At 42.8% G+C, this 27316-nt stretch overlaps 2 protein-coding genes across 2 annotated transcripts in view; both read right to left on the bottom strand.

Moving 5' to 3' along the window:
- The window catches only part of aif1l (allograft inflammatory factor 1-like), a 33223-nt gene extending 25153 nt beyond the window's left edge, over positions 1 to 8070 (bottom strand). The window contains exons 1-2 of the mRNA XM_079814993.1: positions 7886 to 8070; positions 7623 to 7684 (exon numbers count right to left, since the gene is read on the bottom strand). Of these exons, the coding sequence (XP_079671119.1) occupies positions 7623 to 7684; positions 7886 to 7910 (87 nt within the window). The 5' untranslated portion in view covers positions 7911 to 8070. The remainder of the gene's footprint in view (positions 1 to 7622; positions 7685 to 7885) is intronic.
- Positions 8071 to 9058: 988 nt separating this feature from the next.
- Positions 9059 to 27316, bottom strand: part of lamc3 (laminin, gamma 3) — a 150777-nt gene continuing 132519 nt past the window's right edge. Inside the window, exons 13-28 of the mRNA XM_079814870.1 lie at positions 21066 to 21254; positions 20600 to 20851; positions 19890 to 20043; positions 19460 to 19602; positions 18668 to 18846; positions 18113 to 18305; positions 17266 to 17507; positions 17086 to 17162; positions 16856 to 16990; positions 16489 to 16741; positions 12486 to 12629; positions 12146 to 12248; positions 11180 to 11382; positions 10721 to 10864; positions 10345 to 10444; positions 9059 to 10052 (exon numbers count right to left, since the gene is read on the bottom strand). Coding sequence (XP_079670996.1) covers positions 9802 to 10052; positions 10345 to 10444; positions 10721 to 10864; positions 11180 to 11382; positions 12146 to 12248; positions 12486 to 12629; positions 16489 to 16741; positions 16856 to 16990; positions 17086 to 17162; positions 17266 to 17507; positions 18113 to 18305; positions 18668 to 18846; positions 19460 to 19602; positions 19890 to 20043; positions 20600 to 20851; positions 21066 to 21254 — 2762 coding nt within the window. The 3' untranslated portion in view covers positions 9059 to 9801. The remainder of the gene's footprint in view (positions 10053 to 10344; positions 10445 to 10720; positions 10865 to 11179; positions 11383 to 12145; positions 12249 to 12485; positions 12630 to 16488; positions 16742 to 16855; positions 16991 to 17085; positions 17163 to 17265; positions 17508 to 18112; positions 18306 to 18667; positions 18847 to 19459; positions 19603 to 19889; positions 20044 to 20599; positions 20852 to 21065; positions 21255 to 27316) is intronic.

Below are 27316 nucleotides of genomic sequence, written 5' to 3' on the forward strand. Positions count from 1 at the left end.
AGGAATTTCCCTTGCAGTGATTTTGGAGTGTCTTAATATCACAATATTCAATATTATTTTTTCCCCAAATAAATAAGTTTTACGATGTGGTCAGCAAGCACGAAGACAAAGGGGTCTCAAAACAAAACAGGCTTCATTAATAATCCAAACACTCCATGAAGAAACATATGCATGGATGAATCATTAACAGTTACAGTAAGATCAAAAAAAGCATTTAGAAAATAGATAGTGAATTTCCATTTCATGCTGACATGAAAACAAGGTCCACAATTTAAAACAAATGAATCGTGCTAAATTGTCTTCAAATGCATTATAAATATAATTGACCATTTTATGTGAAATGTAACATGCTCTTGACACGTTTCCAGAGATTCCCCTCTACACTATGTGCAGGTAAGTGCTCCAGATGTCACTATTAGTAGGCCAGAACATGACCTAATTTTCTCATCATTTCTAAATGTCCATGTGACCAAACCAAGCTGTCTCTCCCACCAGCCGCAGTCCGAGAGAGAGAACAGCCACTGAGACTGCAGCTCAAATGCCACTGCTGCCCACTCCTCCATCTCTCTCCCACATAATAATGGGTCCATTCATGCTGGATCACAGACACCTGTTTCCCGTCTGAGAGCACAGAGACAGCCGGCTGCGGGGGGACACACTGCCTCTTATCACTTCAAAGAGGGCTGATTTTAAATATTAGCTTTAAAATTACACGGCTCAAGAAAAAAAAGCCTCTTGGGATTTTCGTAAAGGTCTGGGATTGTTTAAAACGCCCAAGACTAGGTCCCCTCTTTTACCTAAAGGTTAAGCATGTCATTTTTTTCAATGTTAAAGTCAGCATGAAATGACAGTTGTGATAGTCTTTTCTTCCCTATGTGACGGGTATCCAAGTGAAGCTGCAAAATTTTGCACAAAAAGTTGCAAAAAATGTAGGGCGGGACTTGATTTTGTATGTTAAAGGTCCCGTTTTTCCTGTTTTTTTGAAGCTTTGATTGTGTTTACAGTGTGCAATATAACATGTGTTCATGTTTCGCGTGTAAAAAAAACAGTATTTTTCACACAATTTACTTATCTGTATACCGCTGTTTTCACTGTCCTAAAAACGGCTTGAGGATTTCCTTATTCTATGAAGTCCCTCCTTCAGAAATACGTAACGAGTTCTGATTGTGCCAGCGGTTCCCGTGTTGTGATTCGACAGCAGCTTAGCGCACGTTGCCCGGAAAGGTCACGCTTCTTACCATGACGGGGAGATGAACGCGCTCAAACTACAGCCCCTGAAGGCCAAACAAAGGTGATTTGACTCCGGGATGAAAATAACAGCGTCTCGACGACATGGCGACAAACGTTTCAGTTACTAACGTAACCTTGGTTCGCTAAGATGAGGGAACGAGTATTGCGTTTTGCTAAAACGTTATGGGGGAATTCCTTTCCTCGAGATATTGAAGCAAATTTTTATCCAAAAATACCATGTACACGCAGTGCAGCTGCACAACTCTCAGCAGGAAGCAGCTGCGTGCTGATTGGCTGTGCCGCTGCAACTGCAGCAACCTATGGCGAGACCGTGGGGCGGGACGGACCAATCAGGTCCTTCTAATCTCCCGCCACAAGGGGCAACAGAATTTGCATAGCCAAGGGTATATAAGACCCTGTCTCGCAAGGTTAGTCAGGTTAATCGACTGAAGCGACTCCTGAGCAAGTAAGCAAGCACGGCAAGCAAAACGCAAAACTCGTTCCCTCATCTCATCCAGCAGCCTGAGTTCGCATGTCTCCTCTAGCATTCTCTGCCCGCGGCATATCAGGGCGGCGGAGCGAGAGAGAAGGAAGAGTGAGGAGAGCTTAGGTTGAGTTCACTCGTGTGCAGAAGTGCACATCTTCCATCCGCGGCGCTATCCGCGTGGCGGCAGCATCACATTCTCTGTCAGCGGCCATTTCAGGCCGGCGGAAGTAAGAGAAGAAGCAAGTGAAAAGCCCCGTATGCCCGCGGCGCCATTAGCACGGCGGGGATAACATTCTCTGTCCACGGCCATTTTAGAGCGGCGGAGGAGAGAGAGGGAGGCGCGTGGAGAGTAGGGCTGGGCAATTTTATCGATTCTGCGATATAAATCGATATTTTTTCTCCCAAGAAAGTATCGATTTTTAAGCCACGAGTATCGATACATAAGTCCCATTCAAATCCCCGTGTTTACCCCCATTTGCGTTGCAGGAAGAGCGATTTGGTCAGCCAGCCGCTAGTATCGCTGTAGAGCAAGTTACCCGTACTACTAACTTTACGCCAACGTCTACCTCTTCTTGTTTACGGAGTCAGAGCGAGGAGATTCAAATAAATGGCGGCGAATATAAATCCAAAGCCTTCATGCTTAAAAGCAGATGTGTGGGAGCACTTTGGGTTTAAAAAGAAGAAGGAAAGCGACGACTTAGACTCAGGGGTCAACAACATGAGTCGCCCGCAAGCACCACACGAGTTGCCCGCGGGTCTGTTCTAAAAATAGCTCACCATAGCAGCTGCGTTCAGTCGCTTCCGTGTTCATTTAAGCGCAGGGCTCCAGACTGAAGCCGAATATATACTAGTGCCTGTAAATAATAAACTGCAAAATACTATTTATCCTGCATGTTCTGCGTCTGTGTGGATGACGAGCGCCGCGCGCGCACTCGCTCTTGTAGTCTCTGCCGACACGAACACAAACCTCACTTCATGAGAATTTACCGTTTCATTTGAGAAAACTGGCTGCGTCTCATTCTGCTCCTGGTTCAGAAGTCAGGGCACTGATCAGGACATAAGTCAATGGGCTGATCCCTGATCAGTGCCCTAACTGAACTAGGGAGCTGAATAAGACGCACACCCACTGTCATATCATGAACACAGACACTGGTAATCACGGCAACCCGTCAAAATAAAAGTTTGGTTTAACGTGAAGAGATTGACTACAGATTGTAGCCTACAGTACATTTAGCTACGTCTCTATGTAATAATAATACGTCTCTACTAATAATAATAATTATGAAATAAATAATACTAATTATATAATTATTAATGGTTGCTTATTTTTCACTTGATCTTTCATTTATAAACAATGTTTACTTTTAAACAGCATACAGCCTTTACATGTTTATGTATTATTTACTTATGATTATCATCATATATAATAAAACATTTATTTAAAAAAAAAAAAAATAGTGGTATTGTACCGACTACTGGAACTACTACTATACTCTTTCAGGTGTAAAACAGTTTGGATAGTTGTTAATATGAGAATTATGATGCATTATTTAAGAGTTTTAAGTATTATATAACATGAGTAGCTCTCTGTGACTTTCTTTTTTAAAAAGTAGCTCTCAAATGAAAAAAGGTTGGAGACCCTTGACTTAGACAAAGCATCACGGTTGATTTGCAAGCTGTGTGACACAAATAGGGTTGGGAACCGAGAACCGGTTCTTATGCAGAACCGAAACTGATTTTTGAAAAATACCAGAACCGCGCGAAATTCCTAAGTTTCGGTTCCGAAAACGGTTCTGGTGCAATGTGTGTGCGAAGCGCTGGAAGCGTATCCTTTCATAGCGAGTGACAGCCAGTGTTGCCAAGTCCGTGGTTTTCCCGCTTTCCACTGTTGCCGCGGGCTGTGTTTCTACATGTCCGCTGGTTGAAGCGATTGTGCAATTTGGTGTTTTTTTTTGTAAAAACCTGGCAACCCTGACTCACCTCATCATGAATATTAATTACGTTGCCTGCCGCTTCCAGGAGTGTAAAACGCAGTTCAGCCTGAAAGCCCTCGCGCTACACATTTACGGTTTTGCGTCAGATATTTTCTCGTTAACCACCAGCATGGCGAAGAGAAAGTCACAAGTATGGATTCATTTCCAAAGAATGAATGATAATGAAGCAAAATGTAACACATGTGAAAAGTTAATAACATGCAAAGGAGGCTGCACTAGCAATTTGACAAAACATTTGCTACAGCACAGAGTGCGCCTCAGGGCTTATACCAGATTTATAGAGAAAGGCCTAATATATATATATATATATATATTTGTCAACCGTTGAGTCACCATGGTTTAGGTAAGCGTTTAGGCACAATTACCTTTGTAATGCTGAATTGCAATTTATTATTTACAAGTTCACTGAATAACTGAATTACTATTAAATTAATATACAACTAATTAATACATATAACTAATAAATATAATTTATAACTTGGTTTTATTCAGAGACAGAGAGATAAAATGTAATACGACAATTTCAGAGGTGTTCATTTGAAAAAAATGTGTTGCAAGAATGGCTTAATTAATACTGTAATATAGGCTATGTACAGTACAGGACTTTTTTGACATTGCCAACCTGTAAATTAATTTTAGAGCAAGTATAAACACAAAATGGATTGTTTGAGTTGCGTATTGTGCCTTTTTCCTTTACCACTATTTGTTTAATAATTTTAATGGAACCGGAATCGGAACCGGAATCGTTAGGCGGAACCGGAACCGGAACCGGAAAATTTCTCACGATTCCCAACCCTAGACACAAACGTGAAATACTCTGGAAATACCACCAAATGTCAGTGTCAAGCTAAAAAAGCTGTCAAAGAAACTGTTCAGAACAGGCCACTTGCTGCAATTTTTTAAAACTCCATTGTTAATTGCAATACTGCACTTTATTTACTTTTCAAAGGCTTGCAAGCTACAGTTTGCACTGTTTCAATAAATGGAGCTAATTTTCTGAACACATCTTTGATTCATTTTGTCCAGCATTTGCAAGCTGTATACTCTCTGTCCAGTCAGAGACATATATTGTGTAATTGATGATTTTAGTTTTCAGTTCAGTTAATTCAATCCAAGTAAATGAAACACTCACAAGATGTCACCAAAATCACTCTGTCCCCTTTAAATCTTTCAGAAAATGATGTAAGTGTATCGAATTATATCGAATCGTATCGTTGGCTGAATATCGTGATATATATCGTATCGTGAGCTGAATATCGAGTATCGTATCGTGAGATTAGTGTATCGCTACAGCCCTAGTGGAGAGCTCCATATGTCCGCGGCGTCATCAGCGCAGCGAGTATATAACATTCTCGGTCCGCGGCGCGTTTCAGCGCGACGGAATGAGAGAAAGGGAGAGCTCTGTATGTCCGCAGTGGGGATATAACGTTCTCTGTCCACGGCCATTTTAGAGCGGTGGAGATGAGAGAGGAAGGCGAGTGAAACTCTGTATGTCCGCGGCGTCATCAGCGCGGCGGGGAAAACATTCTCCGTCCGCGCCGCTTCTCAGCACGACGGAACGAGAGAAAGGGAGAGCTCCGTATGCCCGCGGCGCCATAGAGCGGCGGGGGGTATCACATTCTCTGTCCGCGGCGCATTTCAGCACGACGGAACGAGAGAAGAGGAGCGCTCCATCTGTCCTCGGCTTATTTGAAGCGGCGGAAGACCAATGTTCTCTGTTCGCGGCGTAAACACGCGGCGGACACGAGAGAAGAGAGGTGGAGAGCTAGAAGCCCTTAGAAGTGGCGTTGGCAGCAACGCACACATCATATACACACATATACATAGTATAAAGGATATTTTAACGGCGGATGGCGCAGCTGGAACAGCAGGCGGCTGAAGGCGGAGACCAGGTTGGAATCCGTCGTCCTCAGGGCTGCAGGGAATTCCGCTGGGTGCGTGTCGACGGCGGGCTTCGATCCGGAGCTCAACGATTGCAAGTCGCTGAAGAAGAATTAATCTGACTAACCTTGCAAGACAGGGTCTTATATACCCTTGGCTATGCAAATTCTGTTGCCCCTTGTGGCGGGAGATTAGAAGGACCTGATTGGTCCGTCCCGCCCCACGGTCTCGCCATAGGTTGCTGTAGTTGCAGCGGCACAGCCAATCAGCACGCAGCTGCTTCCTGCTGAGAGTTGTGCAGCTGCACTGCGTGTACATGGTATTTTTGGATAAAAATTTGCTTCAATATCTCGAGGAAAGGAATTCCCCCATAGCGTTTTAGCAAAACGCAATACGAGAGTACTCTCGTAAGGGAACACACTCTACAAACGCAACCTTGAACGCAACACTTCCTCTTCTCCATGTGGGAGAGCAACACGACCACGCCCCCTTTTTTGCGTATTCTTGTGGGTGGAGGTTAGTCGACAAACTGTTCTACTGACGTCATTAAAGCAGGATGTACCAGGATGTAGTCCAAACCGGCCGTTCGCTGTAGGCTTTGAAAGGGAACTTCTGTTAAATTAAATATCTTGCTTGGCATTGAACTTTGAGCTTTATAATTTTACAGGTATTATTATGCTCTAACAGCAATATTACACACTAACTAAAGTTTGAAAAATGGGATCACGAAGAACAGGACCTTTAAGAAAAGACACACCAAACAAATGCTTGCTTACTGTTTTGAATATCAACCATGCTGATCATGTTATTTAATCCACTCCGCTCATATTATGAAAATATTCGTGCAGTGTTTCTCAGGTAAGATGACGTAAAATTATAACACCCTTCTTTCTGTTCAGTTTTGATTTACTTGCTCGCTTTCATCACTTTTTGCTCTTTTATTCCTGTGCACTGATTCATTTGCTAAGCTGAACGGCCAATCAGAGTTCTCCCTCTCATCACCGGCGGGATCCGACTGGATCCGACTAGAGCCAACGGTGCGGAACACACCAGAAGTCGGGCTACACTCAAAAACGGCCAACCGTCGGCTTGGTGTGTTCCTAGCTTTAGGGAATGACTGGATCATTGGGGTTTGCTATTGCTCCGATCTGATGTGTGACATGTTGTCCCGCCCTCGCACTGGTAAACACTTCATCAGAGAAGAGATGTTGTTGCAAGCGGGAGGGGAAGTTATTTTGATTAAAGATTACAAGGGCACATTAATGTAAAAAACTAAATAAAATAAAAATGTGCATGGATAAACCATTTCTAATAGATAATGCAATATTGCATTAAAAAATAAGTGCCAGTTTTGATTTCATGGCGACTTTAAAATACTTTCAGTGCACTATGTTTATAGCACTTATTTGTATGTTGATTCCACACACAAAAAACTATAAACTTACTGTGGCGGTTGTTTGAACATCCCGGCCCTGCTCAAAACTTGTTAAACCAATGGCGTGAGTTTTGGAGTGGGTTATCGGTTTGTCCGACCAATGGCTGACGGCCTGTCTGTTAGACGAAACTTTGAGCATTTAACGCAGCTGTGGGTGACTCATGCGCGGGTTGAACTGGGCTGTATCTCAAATCCCAATTAGCTGCCTACAGAGACAGCGATTTGTATCATTTTCACAGTCTCGTGCATGCAGAAGCAATATCTGGAGAAAATCCTGATCGTAGGCAACTCAATAGGTTTTGAGACTCAGCCTTGCTCTGGGTTGTGAAATTATCTGCGGCTTAATGTGGTAGAGCTGTCTAACTAAATTAGGTCATGCTACTGTAAAATCGAGCTTAACAATTCCGCTGCTGTCCGAAATAACATTGAACGGAGACCACGATAAAGAAGGGACGTACAACTAAAAACCCTCACTAATATTGACAGACAAAGCGTTAGGGAACACAAGGAGAGTGAATGGAGGCGGTTCAAGGCCAATGAAATTAACTCGCTTCACGATTGAGACAAAACAATCTATCAACGTTAGCTTATTTACCTTATTGACTTCTTCCAGCTTCTCCCTCTGCTGTTCTTTGAGCAACCCGAAGGCTTTCCCGCCTGAAAAAATAAGACATAGCGACCGTTATACACCCGTCTGGATGTTTTAGCCGGGTTGTCTGGTGCACTTGCAGGCATGAGATAAGAACAGTCGGCCGCTAACGACGCACACACACGCGCACAGAACAAAAACAGGCTTCGTGCGTATAACGGTGAATAAAGCATCAGTTTACTAAAAACAGATTGGCGACAACGATATACCTTGTAAATTCTGGTTGGAAGGCATGCTGGTACGGTCGTGAGGTGGTAATGAAGGGAGAGAGAGGAGAGACTGGCGATAGATGACCGCTCGTGTCGGTTATGAGGAGAGACTGGGAATCTCACGCTGGTTAGAGTCGCAGCCGCGCAGGTCTCCCTGTGATGCACTCACTACCCGCCAGGAATGCAGCCACAAACGCCATCGTGTGGTGAATATATTTCATTATACATAGTAGATTACATGTTTCGTTATAAAGCTATTAAAATCATTTTAAATACATTATTTTTTAATAATAAATTATAAATAATTAATTATAATTATATATATTAATATAACACGAAACCCCTCCTAAGATGGTTGGCTGGTCTTAGCTGGTTTAAGCTGATCTCCTAGCCTGGCTAAGATGGTGATTAGCTGGTTTAGCTGGTTGGTCAATTGATTTCCCAGCCTGATCATCTAAGTGGCCAAAACCCCTCTAAAATCAGCTATGACCAGGCTGGAAGACCAGCCAAGCAGCTTAGGCTGGTTTGAGCTGTTTGTTTGTTTTTCCCCAGCAGGGATAGTTATTTTATTTAAAAACTATATTTTATTTTAGTTTATTTTTAAATAGGCCTATAATTCCAGGCCTTCTGTATTTCGGCTGTGCTCAACTCCACCATATATAGTACTTTTTATTTAATAAATATTATATCGTATTGGATTGGATTTACAGAGCTGCAAATATTGCACTTTTTCATTTCACGCTCGTATTAAAATAAATATGCATAGCCTAGTATTTTTTTCTTATCTCCTATCTTTCTCATCTTGACGTTTAATTATTTTACTATATCTGTGATTTAATCTTTGCTCTGACCTGCAGTCAGAAACATTTCATTTCATGCAATTACTGTTGCTGTGCTTGATAAATAAATTGACTTGACAATGTGTGTTAGTTAGTGTGTGAACTGTTCAGTTTGGTTTTGTTTTTGACATAAATGGTTCCCTTTGCATTGAAATGGAAGAGATCTAAGTGTCTGTAGTCTTTGGTTAAATGGGGTTAAGAGCATTTAAATGTTATTATGAATGTTATGTTATTATGTTATTCAGATGAAAAGCTCAGAATTCACAGGAATCAGCTAATAATAAGCAAAGATCTATCAAAACCGAAAAGAAGCAAACAATAGCCACACAGACATCCATGTTGATAATATATTCCAAATAATGGAAAATTGTAGCTATGCATAGCCAATTCCTTTTGTAACTAGAATTTATGAACAGATGGATAATAAGCACAAAAATAAATATTTAATATGCCATGTTAGACATTAAATAAGTAATGTTACATGTCAACAGACTCACAAGTAAACACACTGATGTTCAATGTATGATCGCACTATTGAAAGCAGCATGACACAATATGTTTATTTGATCTCGATTTACTGACTTTAAAACCAAATTCTCAGTTTTCAAACTCATGTGCAACACAGTGTACAACAACCAGATTTTTTTTGTGTAGATGGCACCCCCAAGTGGCCAAAAAAGGACAATATCTTTTCAGTAATATATCATATATAAAATCAGCCTGTAAAACATCAATATTCAAGCCTAATGTCCATGTTATTCTATATAGAAGCACAATAATGATCACACTGACATTATGTTTAACTACTGGTGATTTAAATTCAAAGTGCTAGTTTATAAATGCAATCACCTGCATTTTTTAAGTCTTACCACTACAGTAAATAAGTAAATAAAGCCACTCTGTCTTCACAGCAAATGCATGTTTATAAACAATTTATATTTTAATGTGACATTTATATCCCCAATGTAGAGGGGGATTTCAGATATTTGTTCCCCTTTTTTCTATAGCTTTCCTTGATTCAGATTGTGGTGACTATCAAGACTATAGATAACTGATAGACTTCTTCCTCCCACCAGCTCAGTGCCCTTTTTGTGGGCATGTTTTGGGCAAGTTCTGGGCGATGTCTGCCAGACTGTCTCTTTCTTCTCGTATGTCCTGCAGGTTCTGTTCAAGATTTTGCAGCTGGTTTTCTTGATCGTGTGCAGCACTGCGAAGCCTCTGGATCTTTCCGGTGAGAGATGGACTCTCCACAGCACCCTGGAGAACACGAAGACGGGCTGCCGTCTCATTCAGGATACGGTCATAGTTCTCCAGCGCCACATTAGCTTCTGCCAACATTAATGGGAGAAGAGTATGATTTTGAGATTATTCATTTATTGGAAGATTTTTTATTTATTTATTTTTGTACTTTTATTTTGGGGGGGGGGGGGGGGGGGTATAAAAATGAAGATAAAACAAAGCAAAACAAATTATATAAATAAAAAGCACATTGAAAATAAAAAAAGAATGCAGAACAATGAAAAAAAATAAAAAAATAAAAACAATCCGTTCATCCTCAACAGCTTGTCCTATGAGGGTTGCGAGGATAAAAATTTAAATAAAATAGGATTGTGAATTTACCCAGTTGTTTAAGGAGCAGAGTTAGTGTGCTTGTAAAGGACTCTAGCTGACTCTTGGCTGTCTCCATGTTGTCTATCACACCCCTTGAAGAAAGTATGTCCTGAGGAGAAATGGCACATCAACATCATGGCAATGCAAAAACAACCTCCTCTGTCACTTCTGGACAATCTGGACGTTGCTGATCAGTATCATGTTTAATACCTTTATGAATGCAGTTTTTTTTTTTTTTTGCATGTACTGCAGTGTCTGAAACCCCCTAATATCGCTGATACAATGTCCTGCAGAAGTCCGTCTTCTTATAATAATGACATTGAGGATCTAGCCAACTGGACAAACACTGGCCATTCCACTATCAGGTTAATGCCAAATTTTTTACCTCCTCTGCCTCCATGGTTTCCTGTTTCTGCGCTGCTTGGCTTTCCAGCTCAGTCAACAGCTCCAGGGTGGTGTTCATTGCTGAACGTAGCTGTCCAGATGCATGCTTTGCCCGTTTCCCCTGTGTGAGAGACGCTTTGGCATCCTGTCATGAATAAAAGCATAACAGGTCTTTCAGTTCCGATCATTTCTTGTTTCAGTCCAGGCTCCTCGAGGCAATGCAGTATACACATCTTGGGGTTTAGGGACTTGATTTGATTAAATTGCCTTTCAGAATGCTGTTATACACAACTTCTATAAACCACAATGTGATTAACAGAATGAACTATAACATAAACATGTTATCAACTAATACTTTGACTGAATGACTTCCTTGCTTTTTTTGTCATTTGGACAGAAACTTTAGCTAAACATGACTAACAAACAAATAAAACAGTTTAAGTGCTTCAGCATAGCCTACTTTAGCCACTGCATCTGCAGACTCCTCGGCTTGTTTAGCTGTGCTGCTCGCAGCTGTAGCATTCTCCACAGCAGGTTTGACCATTCTCTCCGTCTGCTTAACTCTTTTTTTCACATCCACCAGGGTCTTCTCTTTCAGCATCTTCTCTCTCTTCAGATACCCTTTGCTGAGTGTAGGCAGTTGAGGCCAGTCTTGTTCCATGTCTACAGCAGAGAACATTAGCACAATGTAGAGTACGTTATTATAGCATTTTCACACATTCCTTCTTCCATTATACACTATGATTTAAAAATTTGGTAAGATTTTTAAATTTAGAAAAGAAGTCTCAAGTCAACTTGTTCACCAAGGCTCCATTTATTTGATCACAAATACAGTCAAATATTTTAATATAAATAAATATTTATAATATATTTTAAAATGTAATTTATTCCTGTGAAGGCAATAATTACTCCAGTCTTCAGTGTCAGACAATCCTTCAGAAATCATTCTAATATGCAGATTTGATGCTCAAGAAACATTTGTTATTATCAATGTTGAAAACAGTTTGCTGCTTTAATATTTTTGCAGCAACCATGATACATACATTTTTTTCAGGATTCTTTGATGCATAGAAAGTTCGGAAGAACAGATATAAATTTTTTGTTACATTATAAATACTTTTTCTGTCACTCTTGCAAGGACTAACCCTAAACCTTAGAACTGTAGTGTATGCCTTTCTACTGCTGTATTTCTCAGCACTCAGCTCAGCTCATGTTAGTCTTTATACCTTTACATTTCTCTTATTTGTACATTATAAATGTTTAATTTTAATCTCATTTAACACAATTAAGCAGAATGGCAGTAACTTTAAAATATTCCCTTATATATTTACCACATTTAGTGCTCATGTTCTGTCAAGTGTCATAAAAAAAGGAGTCCTTGTATCAACAGCAGAAATATGAAAGAAGTTTAAGCAGAAATAGTTACCTTCCAGACCCTTCTGTAGAGACAGGATCTCTGCCTCTACCTCTTTCCCTGTCACCACAGAGGAGACGGCTGACACCTTAAATCCCTCAGCCACAGCCGTCAGCTTCAGATAAAAAGACAAAAGATGCATCTCATTACATTGTCTTTTGGCAGGAAATTGTCACATTTGAATTTGCTTTGAGCAGAGAACACATCTGTTTTTTTTCTCTCTCATGCTTTAACATTTTCCACCAGACTGACTGGCAGGAGGTGCTAAAATTCACAGGATGAAAGAACTGCTAGACCTCTAATTACTAGGACATTTTTTTATACTTCTTTGATATTGCAGAAAGGGCTTTACCTCTTTGAGCTCTTGAACAGTTTTCAGGTGTTTTTCAGCACTGTCCACATCAGGCTGAATTTCCTCTCTGGTCTTATTGACCATATGCTCTTTAGATTGAACAGAAACTTCCAACTCGGTTGTCCTGTTCATCAGGTCCTCGCTCTGAAATCGAGATCAATTTGTATATATATATATATATATATATATATATATATATATATATATATATATATATATATATATATATATATATATATATATATTATCATTTTTAGTCATATCAGCATCATTAACTAGTTTCAAACCCAATTTTTACTTGTTAAACCTTTTTAAAAAAAGCCTTTAAGGAACTTGAATAAAACCACTGCCTATAGTCAAAATACAACACAGCTTCTTGTCCAGGCTCTGGTCATTTCTAGGCTTGACTACTGCAACAGGCTTCTGGCTGGACTTCCATTGTGTGCGATCAAGATGCATCAAATGATTCAGAATGCAGCGGCACGTCTCGTCTTCAACGAGGCCAAAAGGGCCCATGTCACACCTCCAGGGCCGGCCCTGACCAATTTGCTGCCCTAGGCAAGATTTTACTTGGTGCCCCTTGTATCAAGGTTTAGCACTACACATTATCAGTCTAAGTTGTGGAAACACTCGTACTGTTTTATTTTTGTAATGCATTGATGTTTTATTTTTATTGTTGTTGTTGTTTTATATGATGTCCAGTCCATTCTACCCCATCATTATGTTCATGATATTATTATTGTTTTTTATTTGTTAAAGGCTGATGATAGTAAAACTGTACAAATATTACACCTATGCCACATTACAGCCTAAACACAAATAGCAAGAGTAATTGCATCTAACATTCATGCACAAACTATTCATTGAGAACTAGCAAAAGTGTTTGTTTTCCAGTAGATGGCAGCAATCTTCCACTAAACTATGAGCATTCATGCTTTCACCAGGAATTCAACTGAGAAATTTTGATATTTAATGTGAATTTTACATAAAATGTTGCCATTTTAAATAAACCTGTATATAAATATCATTACTAATTTCGGCAAATACATTTTAAAATTGCTATACACCCCCTTAAAACTACACAACTGCAGAGTAAAAACATTAGGCTATTAAAAAAGTGATATTACATGCGTTTAATATTTTTATATTATTTATTTTTTACAAAATCACACTGGCTGTGACCTCTGGAGAACCCAGAACAGCTGCTTGCATAAAGTTTAAGGTAAAAATAACTGGAATTAATTAGCAAACATTAGAATTTTACTACTATGCAATTAAATAAACTGTTCATTAACTGTTCAACTAATTTGCCTACATCCCTTTACTTCTGTCTTTACACAGCAAAAAATGCTCTTCTTATTTATAATCTTTTTCTTGTTTCCAGTCCAAATATCTAAAAATTCTTAAATCAAGGTGCATTTACTAGATGAGTAAAATGACATACTTCATTCTGATTTGATTTTCAAGTAAACAAGAAAAATGTCTTGAGTTTTTGCTTAAAACAAGCAAAATTATCTGCCAATGGGGTGAGAAAAATAATCTTATTTCTGTTTGGGACAGAAACAAGATTTCAATCAGAAACAATATTATTTTTCCACTCCATTGGCAGATAATTTTGCTTGTTTTAAGCAAAAACTCACTTCATTTTGATTTTATTTTTCAAGAAAACAAGAAAACTATCTTCCGTCATTTAACTTATCTAGTAAACGCACCTTCAACCTTGATTTAGGAATTTTAGATATTTAGACTAGAAACAAGACACAAATACTACGTAAGAAGAGCAGTGTATCCCTTATCTTCCCTGCATCAGAGGGCTTCTGTCTTTTTTTAGACACTTCAATTCGGCCATCCGTCATAAATAATCAGGCAACACCTGGCGCGAACGGCCAAGCACCCTAAAAAATGAAAGCAACCCTGTCTGCGTTGGATGCGGCGAGAGGCTACGCGACACAACAAATTCCCCTAACGATAAACTGATCGCGCGTTGTATTTCTGACGCACTTCAAGTAGATCGGCGGGGGGAGATTGATGAGGCGGACCGGAAAGATGCGGGGACTTAGTTACGTTTTTTTTGCGCTTTATTTGGTTATATTTCAAATTAATATTAATAAAATAGTATCAGTAATACATTTTGGCGCCCCTATGGATGAGTGGGGCCCCTAGCATTTGCCTATTCCGCCTATGCCACGGGCCGGCCCTGCACACCTCTCTTCATCTCACTGCACTGGCTAGCACTCGCTGCTCACATCAAGTTCAAGGCGTTGACGCTAGCTTACAGATCCACCACAAGCTCAGCACCCGCATACTTCGACTCTCTTCTACGAGTCTACACCCCCACCCGAAGCCTTCGCTCGGGAAACGAGCGACAGCTTGTGGTACAACAACAGAGAGGCATGAAATCCCTTTCCAGAACATTTTCGTTCACTGTTCCTTGCTGGAGGAATGATCTCCCCACCTCCATCCGGAATGCAGAATCGCTGACAACATTCAAAAGACAGTTGAAAACTCAGTGAATCTCTTCCGTGAGCACACAACCTCATCTTAAAAAAAAAAGAAAAGAGGATTTTCCTCTATTCCCTCTCTATTCTAGCTTATTCTACAATGTCCAAAACTTAGTATTTCAGGCACTTTTTGTGATTTTTCGTTCCCTTCCCTTTAATAAAAATACATGCATGTTGACCAACAATCACACCTGGTTTCACAGACAAGGTTTATAGTCCCAGACTAAAATGCATGTTTGAGCTGTTTTGACTAAAAGGAAATTGCACAGACATATTTTAAAATATCGTTTTGTCTCAAGATGCACACCAGTAATGTTTTTTTGTAAGGCATGTTTATAAGCCATTGAACTAAGGCATAATCCTGGCTTTATCTAAGGTGAATATGATTTCACCAAGTGTTATTCCTGGAACAACATCTTTGTTGATCCTGGAACATTTCAATCAACCAATCAATTTTGAGGGACAAGTTTACGTCAGTTTATGTCAAGTTTTGGCTTACAACCAGGGTTAGGTGCTTTTATATCAGTGTCATTCACCTATCCTTTCCCTCTGATTTTTGGGGTTGGCTTATGGGTAGGGTTAGGTTTAGGATAGTCTCAGCCTCAGACATAACACCCGTGGACCGTTGGCTGAACGTCTGAAGCATATGGCACACTTATCTGGAAACACTTCAGGAGTTTCGAAGTCTGATTGGTTGAATTCTACAGGATGTCCATGAGACGTGTGTGTTGCGTCCTTTTTAACGGTCCGCCTGGAAACAAATGCTGTGACGCCAAACTCCCTCTTGGAAGTAGAACGCCGTTGTGTTTACAACTGTGACAATGAAGGATCAACTAAACGCTGGATTTTCAAAAGTATGTGAAGTTCGCGGCTCCATTGTTGCAGTAAACTTGCACAACATTCTTAAATTGATTGCACGCCGGTCTGTTATTGCAGGTACATAGGCTGAATCCGAAATTGCCCCCTATACCCTTAAATAGGACATTATTGAGTGCACTCATTCTATCCCACATTGCACCTCAATAACGAGCGTACAGCCGATGTACACACAGCGGCTGTCCGAATTTGCTCACTTCAAGTGAACTGTATTAGTGGACTAAAGTAGGGAATAGTGAATGAGGGTTTAGGGGGCGATTTCGGATTCAGCCATATCTTTATATTTTCACGACCCTAAACATGACGTGGAACAAAACGAATTGTGATTGGTTGCGTTACATGTCAGTCAAACATTGGGCGGTCCTTGACCAATGAAAGCTGCAATGGAGTCCAGACCTTTGCCGTCAGTCCGAAGGTCTGGCTACGTGAGACTAGGTTTAGGGGTAGGGATAGGGCAAACTTGTCGGACAGGAATGCTGTTCCAGGATCAACAATTATGCTGAACATGTCTTGCTTGGCAAAATTATGGTGACCCTTAATCTAAGCCCTGTCTGTGAAACCGGGCCTCAGTGTATTAATGCATCAATAGCAATACCACAATTTCCATCGAGACTACATGGACAAACCTCTGTGAGTTCAGGATCCTGGGTTGCTGTGACATTTGTTTGATTAAGCATCTGTGAGAGAGATGTTATATCGGACTCCTCCACTGTGAAGGTGAAACTGCCATCTGTTCTGCGTAGTTCTGATAGTGAAGCAGTGATGTTCTCTAAAATGGCGGCTATCTCAGAGTTGTGCCTCTGAAGTGACAGGTGAGTCACTAAAGTCTCATTAACCTCAAGAGTCAGATTCTCTTTCAACTGCTGCATCTCCTCTAGCCTTTCAGACAAAAATAGATAAAGAATGACATTTAAAATGAGTTATTGAGGGCCAATCCCCAAAGAACCGCAAAATGCGCTTGATGAATACAGACACAAACATAATGTAACTCACTTCTCGGTGAGATCCTGTACATGAGCCTCTGTGGAGTTGTCCTCTAGTAGAGTTATAAGCTGTGAATAAGTTCTGTTAGCCATTTTAAAGGCATCTCCTGCTGTCTGCTCTATATAAGCTGCCATGTCTTTGTTACTGTAAAAAGAAAACATTGTATCCATGTTTGCAGAATTCGCATTTAAAATTTGAATCTACATTAAGATAGATTTGTAGTCAATATTTCTGCTAACCTTTTCACTAGCACCTCAGATTCGTTTACTATGGCATTCCATTTGTTTGGTTCTTTAGGGATAACCGAAGGGATGATCTGAGAATAAGAAGAGAGCACAGAGACATAAAAAGCCTCCATTAAGACATGTTCTCTGGTCAGATGGATTAGACACTCATTTAATTGATCCGTGCAGACTCACCATGCTGTTAAGGTCAAGAGTCATCTTCTGAAGTTGGTCCTGCATATTCAGAGCAGTGGATAAAGTGTCAACAAGCTCTTGACACTTATTTTCACCCATTAGAGTCTTTCCTTTCTCTAATTCTTTTCCACTGCCTGTCAAATTGCAGTTTAGCGCCGTTGCAATGCTGCGCAGCTGCAGCTGTAAAGTCTGGGCAGATGTTTCCAGCTGTGAGAACTGCTTAATGAAGGCCTCACGAGCCTCTGTATCAAAGAAGGAACTTTAGTGTTGCATCACCAGTTAATTTCCTAAAAAATGACTGTCACTGGCAGAAGCAACAAAGCTGAAACAAGGTACAAATTTGCATGTGCATCCAAAAATAAAATAAAAATAAAATCTCACTTTGTTGATATGTTCCACATTTGTCTTTGATAAACTATTATAAAGTGTGACTGTCCAAACCATACTGGACAAATTTGTTTTAGATTTACATTCAAAAGTGGGGTCAGTAAGCTTTCTTGCATGCGTGGGATGCTGATGCAGGAGCTATCCAATGGTGAGCCGCCATTATGCCATAGAACGCGGAAGTTCTGCACTGTTTACTCAACGTCAACAGCATAGGAAACTGGCACAGACGAGAAAAAAATAGTTGAAAAAAGTCGTAATTTATTTATTTTGCTTATATCTTAATATGTGTTCCGAAGGTCTTTCGGGTTTGGAACGACGTGAGGTTGAGTAATTAATGACAGAATTTTCATTTTTGGGTGAACTAACCCTTTAAAATACTGATACTGCTCGTAGTGAACCGATTGAGTTTTGTTCTCATTTTAAAGCCCTGCTTTTGTCTAAAGGGCACGTTTTTTTTCACCTTGAATAGCAAGGAGGTCCTCCAGGGCATTGGGCAGATAGTCTTCAACCTGGTCCTTCTGTATGTGATTGTCCAGGCCATTATGTTGGTGCCTGTGCTGCTGGCGCCCACGATAATGCCGACTGTATCTATTGCAGTCATAACTGCTGAGCAGTGTCTCTAACTCCTGTAGTCTGGCTTTCAGTTTTCTGGCCTGTACACATAACAATGAAAAGACATGTTTAAAAGACACAATGTGTAAAAGTAGTCATATAAAAAAATGGAAAAACCAAAGCACTCTTTTACAGTAGTTTGATTATCACGCCTTATTATTGAACCCCATGAGCTTTGCACAATAATTTAAAGGGCAGAGCTAAAATCAGCCTTTCATTACCACCCATTCATGCTCATTATGAACAACCAGGAAAATGTAGGTCAGGGGAGCCTACGGTGTCTGAGCAAAGGACCTTAGTGAGTGAGCGAGATAACAAGTAATAGCGAGCCTTTTAATCTGCTGGGCAACCATTACATAAACCGATAATTTCTCATGCTTCATCATCTCTCTCTCTCACCCACCTGGTCTCTGATGAGACTGTAGCACACAGGGCACTCCTCACATTGGTGGGTCAAGTGGTTCTGGTAGTAGTTCAGTTCGCATTTGTCACACTTATAACTGACAAATCCAAGGCGACAAGAACACGTCCCATTGTCATGGCACTGCATTGAGGTTGAGCCCATGGGGTCACAATTACATGCTATAGGTGGGAGATTGACAAAGAGAAACAATGACTTTCCAACATTTAAATAGCTACTTGAAAGATACAATGGAATATTATAAATGTATTAATTTGAATACATTTTTAAAAATCATTGAATTTTGTTTTAATACTAGAATATTAGATACTAGAATGAATCAAGCTGAACTCACAGTAGGCTAAAATACATTGGTTAGCAAGGTAACATTGACAGTTGACAACAAGATTATTACACAGTAAACCAATTTAATTACACAATAGTGATTAAAGTTAGTTTAATAAAAAATTTATATTAGTCTGGGAAATCTGCTCTGTATTTTCTACTGCACACGCGATCATAAACGTGCATACATTCAATGACTCTGTATGCAATTGGATAGTCCTTCAACCAATCAGACCACAAGAGGCGTGATCAACAGGCAACGACCCATCACTTCTCTATCCGTCATCGCGATAACCCCTCCAAAAGGGGGCCAGGTGGATAAGCCAGTCTGTGATTGGTTACCGCAAAAGTATTACAGAAGCAGTAGAAATGAATGTACAGGATTCCAGACTGAGTTGCCGGGCGAAATCAAATCGCTAGCAGATCGGGCTGGGTTTACCCAGTCTATACCTCTGCAGCCTCTAGAAGAGAAACCGAAGAATCCCATTCGACAAGTGTCACATGACATCCCCTCTACACCAGTTCGACACATGCACTGTCCTGTGATTGGATGACATGTTGGAGAGGAGGAGCCAATGGGATTGCAGTTACACCTTTAGAAAAGAAAAAGAGAGTGCAGTATTTAGTCTGTCCGATAGACCAGCAGACAGACAGACAGGCAGGAAGGGAGACAGACAGACAGGAAGGCAGACAGACAGGCAGGAAGGGAGACAGACAGACAGACAGACAGGAAGGAAGACAAACAGACAGACAGACAGACAGACGGGAAGGGAGACAGACAGACAGGAAGGCAGACAGACAGAGAGACAGGCAGACAGACAGGAAGGAAGACAGGCAGGCAGACAGGCAGAAAAACAGACAGACAGATCCTAAAACTTACATCTCACAGCCTGAGCCTGGCTGCAGATTGAAATAGCCAGTTTCGCACTGTCCACAGTCTCTTCCTGTCACATGGCTCAGGCAAACACAATTTCCTGTATCCGGGTGGCAGTCATTCAGGGAACCTGATGTCCCGGCCACATTACATGCACAAGCTGAGAAACAGAAATACACAACCTTACAATGCAAAATTCCCTAAAAGATATGCCAACAATTTTTTTGGAGTTACAAAGAATTTCAGAAAAATCTTCTCACCCACATGATGATAAATGTTGGATAGCTCATGCAGAATATATATATATATATATATATATATATATACATTCTAATGAGGCATGCAACAAAGTAAGTTGTTGAAAAAGGATAAAATGCTTAATGTTGCTGAACATCTAAAAAATCATTTAATCTCAGTTTTGAAGTCTCAAAGCACCATTGATTTTACACTGAGTTCTATTGTTTTCATACTGCGCTAATGATACTTTCTGGCTCCTTTCTGGCTTTTCTTTTTTGCATTTGTACTATGCAGTATGTTTATTAAACCATTTTCCATTGGCTGGTTTCCACATTGTAGGTAATTTCATATTACACTGTCCTAATGGGGACAAAAGCTCTTGATACACATTAATACTTCCTGTAGTGACTATACACACCCAAAATCAACGTGCAGATGTCTTCATTCTGTGCCACATTTATGTTTTAAATGACACTCACGTTTGCACTTTCGCTCTGGATTGAGTTCATTGGCCAAAGCGTTGCCGTAGTAACCTGATCTGCATTTTTCACAACGGTCCCCAGTTGTATGTCCCAGGCATTTCAGACAGCGTCCAGTCATGTGATCGCACACGCCCACAGCATTGGGATCCATGTTCCCATTACACTCGCACATCACACACGGTTGCACTGTGCCCCCCCATCCCAGAGGGTTGCCATAGAAACCATCTTCACACAATTCACACCGTACACCTGTAAAAATCCATTAACAGAATTTACATACTATTTATTGCTGCTCTTTGTGTCTGTGCTTTGGATACAATCATCTGATAAATGACTAAATGTACATTTATTTATAGTGAGTGCATAATGTACTTTAACTACTAATGTATTTACTTAATAATGCTGAACTGAGTATTTGTGAGTCAGAATTATGCAAACAGCCCATAAACAGACAGCAACTGACCCCTTTGGCCTGTCGGACAGTTGGTACAAACCACGTCCCCCGTCTCTGGCACCTGGGCGCAGGTGGTGCGGTCTGGACAAGGACAAGGTAAGCAGTTGCCTGAGCTGCCAGTCAGTGCATTGCCATAGTAACCATCTTCACAACGCTCACAATAACGGCCGGTGGTGAAGTCTGTGCAGTCACACACGCCTGCAATAAAATACACAGAAAGAGAGCAAATACATCAAAAATATGATCCTCTTTTGATTGGAAGCGCATATATGCAATCATCAGATTCACTGAGCCTTGCACACGAACACACTGAAACGGCATGAATACAGTATGAGCTTCAACAAAAGCAAACAAACTCAAATGGCTTTCTGGTTCACTGCAGAAACACCAGGGTGTGAGCATCACGTATCATTTTATCGGCTCAGGCAAGAAGTTCAACGCTGTCAGTGTCAGCACAAAAACAAGCCAGAATATGCCATTGGGCAAAACGCGGGGCTCCATTTGGATTCTGCCCACATGCCCTGACAGTTTTTACAGAGATACACAAGTGGAGATTTACTAAACACACATACTAAATAAAGAAAAATACACATTATATAAATAATACAAATGAATAAATATAAAATATCATAATGTTTACACATAATAAAGACTACACATTAGAAAACAGTATTATAAATATAAAATGTACAAACAATGTATACAAATATACATACTTTTTATAAAATTTTATCATAATTTATCATTAAAAATAAGATAAATGTATACAATTATACTACAAACAATTTAGATTTTTAAAAAATATAAACCCCTTGAATGTTGGAAAAACAGTGCACTATCCACCAAAAACAGCAGATGGCAATATACCATTACATATAAAGTGCGTGTGTGCGTGCGTGTGTGTGTGTGTGTGTGTGTGTGTGTGAGAGAGAGAGAGAGAGAGAGAGAGAGAGAGAGAGGAGAGAGAGAGAGAGAGAGAGAGAGAGAGAGAGAGAGAGAGAGAGAGAGAGAGATGTGACCAGTCGGCAACTATGCAGCTTGACTGTATTTGTTCTAAAACCCTGTTACTGAAGCTATTGAAGACTGTCCAAATAAATCTTCAAAAGCTTATTGATTATTTAGGATTCAGTGGTAAGAACTCAATTCAAATCATTTATTCTTTTTACCAATAAGAAAATAAATTTCTAACAAAATCTCCAGATACATGTCCTTCTATCTATCAGATTATTGGGCAAAGGTGCTATAAGATCCTGACCTTCGCACATGAGATGAATAGTAAAGCAGCTTCAGGAAGGACAGAAATCCAGAAAGATCAAAGGGAATATAACCATAAATAACAGACACTGACACTCTTAACATGCATTCCAGGGAAAACCTATAAAACTACTGAATATCAGCCCTAATGCTGGAGTTCCCTATTGAGACAGTTCAGAGACAAAATCACCAGCATAAAAAAAACTGAAATAAATCAATAATAAAAAAGAGTGATGTCCTTAAAGCAACGGATCTATGCAAAAGATGCCTTCAGAAACAAGCTAATAAAATGATTTTGACATTCAGATGGTTTGAGTAAAAACTAGACTACTCTGTGCAGTATAAGCTCATGGTGAAAAACCTCTCTCTGGTCTGTGTGTCGGCGAAGTCGTGTGGAGATACTGGCACTCTGTGTGATGGCTAATTTACACCTATCAATCAGGTAATCACATCATTAACATTTAAGGACAAAGACTTCAGACTCCTGCTGTCCCTCAAATCACTAAATGCCACTGAGAGAATTTGCAAGGTTAACACTAGATAGAATAGATAATAGATTTAATAAGGTTTCACTGAGATAGCTGGGTGCCTTAGAGCAAATAGAGAAAGAGGTAGAAATAACACAGCTTTATGTATTACAATATTGCGTTACTCTCTAAAAAAGTTACTAATTCTGTTGCGTTAATTTTTATATAGGGAATGCGTTACATTAATGTGTTACTTTTTCTCATCTGGGCTGGGTTTGATTGCTTTTTTAATAACAAAAAACAAAAGTTCCCTTTCAGTCGGTCACGTTCGACGTACGTCGGAACTGACCGACGAATTGGGATCTGATCTCAGAGACCAATCTACTTCGAGTGTATTAAAAACGAGCCAATGGAGATTGGCATGCGATCCACGCATTCCACGCACCGCCCCGCAGCGCGGGTATAAATAAGGAAGTGGAATGCTTGATCATTGCCTTTTTTTTCGGAGCCGAACAGCGTCATTGCTGTGTCTACGAAGAGTGTTATTCGAGTCTCGTGAGAAGGATTGCTGTTCCAGTGCGGGTGTGACGGCGCTTTTCAGCGGGTGGCCGCTTCAGAGGAGATAAAGAGCTGGTTTTGTTGGTTGGCTGGGCGTTTCCATTTCTGAGTGCTCACGCAGGCTTGCACTATCTGAACTGCGTGAGCCGCGGTCATCTCCCTGAGTGCTTCAGCACTGAAAGAGCGGTTTTCCTTTTCTAAAAGAGCAACACGGTTTGACCCTGCGTCTTTTTCAAGATGTCATTCAAACCGTGTGTTTCTGGATGCGGTTGTTTCCTGTCCTCATTTGACGGCCACGATCTCTCTCACATATAAACATGTGTGATTGCGTTCGTGGGTGATCCATGCTCTCTCAGGAGAGCATGGTCACGTCGGCGCGTTGTTCGTCTCACCTTTCTCGTAAGGGCTCGAGCGTTCAGCGCGCCGTGTGCCGTCGAGCGCCGGCTGACAGCGGGGGTTGCCACGGCAACCCAGCGCGTCACTCGGCACTCTCTAGATGCGCGGTCCAGACTATGAAACCTCAAATGGGGTTGAGTCCCTTTCCTTATTCCCTGATCTAGTTTCTTTTCTGGTGCATCAGAAAAGGACTACTTTAGTTAATAAGCTTTGGTGGACCTGAGGATTACAGTGGGGCATCCCCGCCGGGTACATCTCTTCGGGCCCCCACTCCTCTATCGCATCATGAGCATGCCAAGACTTTGTTCGTGGGTGGTTCATGTTCTCTCATGAGAACATGACCACGTCGGTGCGGTGTTCGTCTTGCCTTTTCATAGGGCTTGAGCGTTCAGCGCACCGTGTGCCGTCGAGTTTGACGGCCACGTTCACTGTTTCACATGCCTGCTGGTAGCTTACAGATGGGATTGCTGGTCCTTTTAAAACAAGGAGACCTAATGTTTCATTTGTGGCTCTGGCAGAGGACAGATGTCAATTGCTGCATCGGAGAGAGGGCTGTTATGCACTGGAAATGATGATGCTGAGTTTCCCACTATAATGGTGTGTGCTTTTGCTGAATCAGATTCAGAGTTGGCAGCCATGCTTTCCCGGGTGGCTGAGGCGTAGTGCAACGCTTAAATCGCCTTGCCTACCCCCGTGCCTTTTTTCCCGGATGGGCATTGGAAAAATGAGCAGTATGGAACTATTTGGTGTCAAAATATGGAACACCAAAAGGGCCAAAATCTGTATAAATTTTTCCCTCTCTCACTACCCTCTGTCCTGCATGTACGAGGGTAGTCCCGACCCAGGGGTTATGCAGGAACTGCGTGCGGTGGTGGACCTCGCTCTCTGGGCGACGGAAGTCACTGCACGCTCCCTGGGTCAGGCGATGTCCACACTAGTGGTCCAGGAACCTGGGGCTAAACCTGGCAGATATGCGTGAGTCCGACTAAGTTCGGTTCCTTAACGCCCCTGTCTGTCAGGCTGGCCTCTTCGGCGACGCCGTCGAGTACTTTGCCCAGCAGTTCTCGATGGCCTAGAAGCAGACAGAGGTGGTTTAAAAAAAAAAAAAAAAATCCTAATTCGCAGCACCTCTGCCTGCTTGTCGCCGAGGGTGCCCCCCCTGCGTCCACCTCTGCCCCTGCGAAACCCAGGCAGCAGCCTCCATCTGGGAGGCAGGGTGTCGGACGTAAGGGAGGCGCCCAACCCACTCAGGGCTTGCTAGTCTACAAGCAAGCGTAAGGGCAAGCGGCCCTGAGATGGGCAGCCCAGGGAGAACAGGAGCTGCTCCGAGGGAGTTGGTGTCCGCACCCCTCCCTCAACCCCCCGGAGGAGGACCGGGGGCCCTGACTGGTGTCAATACTCTGCCGCTGGCTCTCCGGAGTCCAGCGGTACCCACATTTTCAGAGCAGTTTCCTCTCTCCCTGGGCCCCAAGAGGGCCAGGTTGGCAGTGTGCGACGCCCCCGGGCCTTGTCACTTCTTTCCTCCCCTCCCTTCGCCAGGGGGCAGCAGTGTGGGCACCGAGAACGCCCCCGGGCCTTCTCACCCACACTCTGCCCCACCCTGGAATACTCAGACAACACTCAGGGCCGCCTCCGGGCCTCCCGAGTCGGGTCTGTCTATTCCGCCTCGCTGCCTCACCCAGGGTACGTCTGTGGTGCCGTTGGTCCCGCTTGTGCGGTCTCTGGGCTTCGGCCCCCAGGCCGTCTCGCTGGCTCATCCGTACCAACAGACTCGGCTACGCGATTCAGTTCGCTCACCGGCCTCACAAGTACAAGGGCATCCTCTTCACCTCCGTGCGAAGCAGCGATGCTCAGGTCTTGCGGTCAGAGATTGATGTCCTACTGGCGAAGGACGCGGTCGAGCCGGTTCCTCCAGCCGATATGAAGGCGGGGTTCTATAGCCCCTACTTCATTGTACCCAAGAAAGGGGGTGGGTTACGGCCAATCTTGGACCTGCGTATCCTGAATCGGGCCCTGCACAAGCTCCCGTTCCGGATGCTAACGCAGAAACGCATCTTCGAATGCATCCGTCCCCAAGATTGGTTCGCAGCGATCGACCTGAAGGATGCGTACTTTCATGTCTCTATCCTTCCTCGACACAGACGTTCCTACGTTTTGCGTTCGAGGGGAAGGCATATCAGTACAAAGTCCTGCCCTTCGGGCTGTCCGGTTCGCCTCGCGTCTTCACGAAAGTCGCAGAGGCAGCCATTGTTCCGCTCAGAGAACGCGGCGTTCGTATCCTCAACTATCTCGACGACTGGCTCATACTCGCCCAGTCTCGGGAGCAGTTGTGCGAACACAGGGACATGGTGCTCAGTCACCTCAGCCTGTTGGGCCTTCGGGTCAACCGAGAGAAGAGCAAACTCTGTCCCACGCAGAGGATCTCTTATCTCGGTATGGAGCTGGATTCGGTCAGCCAGACTGCGCGCCTCACGGAAGAGCGGGTCCGGTCGGTGTTGAACTGCTTGAATTCGTTCAAGAACAGGACGGCGGTCCCACTGAAATTTTTTCAGAGGCTCCTGGGGCATATGGCATCTGCAGCCGCGGTAACGCCGCTCGGATTGCTTCATATGAGACCGCTTCAACACTGGCTCCATGGCCGAGTCCCGAGGTGGGCGTGGCAGAGCGGCCAGTACCGGGTCCCAGTGACTCCTTACTGCCGCCAAACTTTCAGCCCATGGTCCGACGCTTCGTTTCTCCGGGCCGGAGTGCCCTTAGAACAAGTGTCCAGGCATGCTGTGCTCTTCACGGATGCCTCCTCCACGGGCTGGGGGGCCACGTACAACGGGCATGCAGTTTCAGGTCTGTGGACGGGACCTCAATTGCATTGGCATATCAATTGCCTCGAGTTGTTAGCGGTACACTTGGCACTGCGCCGCCTCAAGGGGCCGCTACGTGGCAAGCATGTACTGGTCCGTACGGACAGCACTGCGGCCGTTGCGTACATCAACCGTCAGGGTGGTCTACGCTCCCGTTGCATGTTCCAACTCGCCCGCCACCTCCTCCTTTGGAGTCAGAAGCATCTGAGGTCGCTTCGTGCCATTCACATCCCAGGTGCGCTGAACCAGACAGCCGACGAGCTCTCTCGCCAGTCGACACCTCCGGGGGAGTGGCGACTCCATCCCCAGGCGGTCCAGCTGATATGGGACCTCTTCGGAGCCGCACAGGTAGACCTGTTTGCCTCTCCGGACTCGACCCATTGCCAGTGGTACTATTCCCTGACCGGGGGCACCCTCGGCACGGATGCACTGGCGCACAGCTGGCCCCGGGACCTGCGCAAATATGCGTTTCCCCCAGTGAGCCTTCTTGCACAGACCCTGTGCAAGGTCAGGGAGGACGAGGAGCAGGTCTTGTTAGTTGCGCCCTACTGGCCCAACCGGACCTGGTTCCCAGAACTAACTCTCCTCGCGACAGCCCCTCCTTGGCCGATCCCCCTGAGGAGGGACCTTCTTTCTCAGGGACGGGGCACTCTATGGCACCCGCGTCCAGACCTCTGGAAACTCCATGTCTGGTCCCTGGACGGGACGCGGAGGTTCTAGGTGGTCT

Source organism: Gobio gobio, assembly GCF_949357685.1.
Source record: "Gobio gobio genome assembly, chromosome: 4".
NCBI classification, from domain to species: domain Eukaryota; kingdom Metazoa; phylum Chordata; class Actinopteri; order Cypriniformes; family Gobionidae; genus Gobio; species Gobio gobio.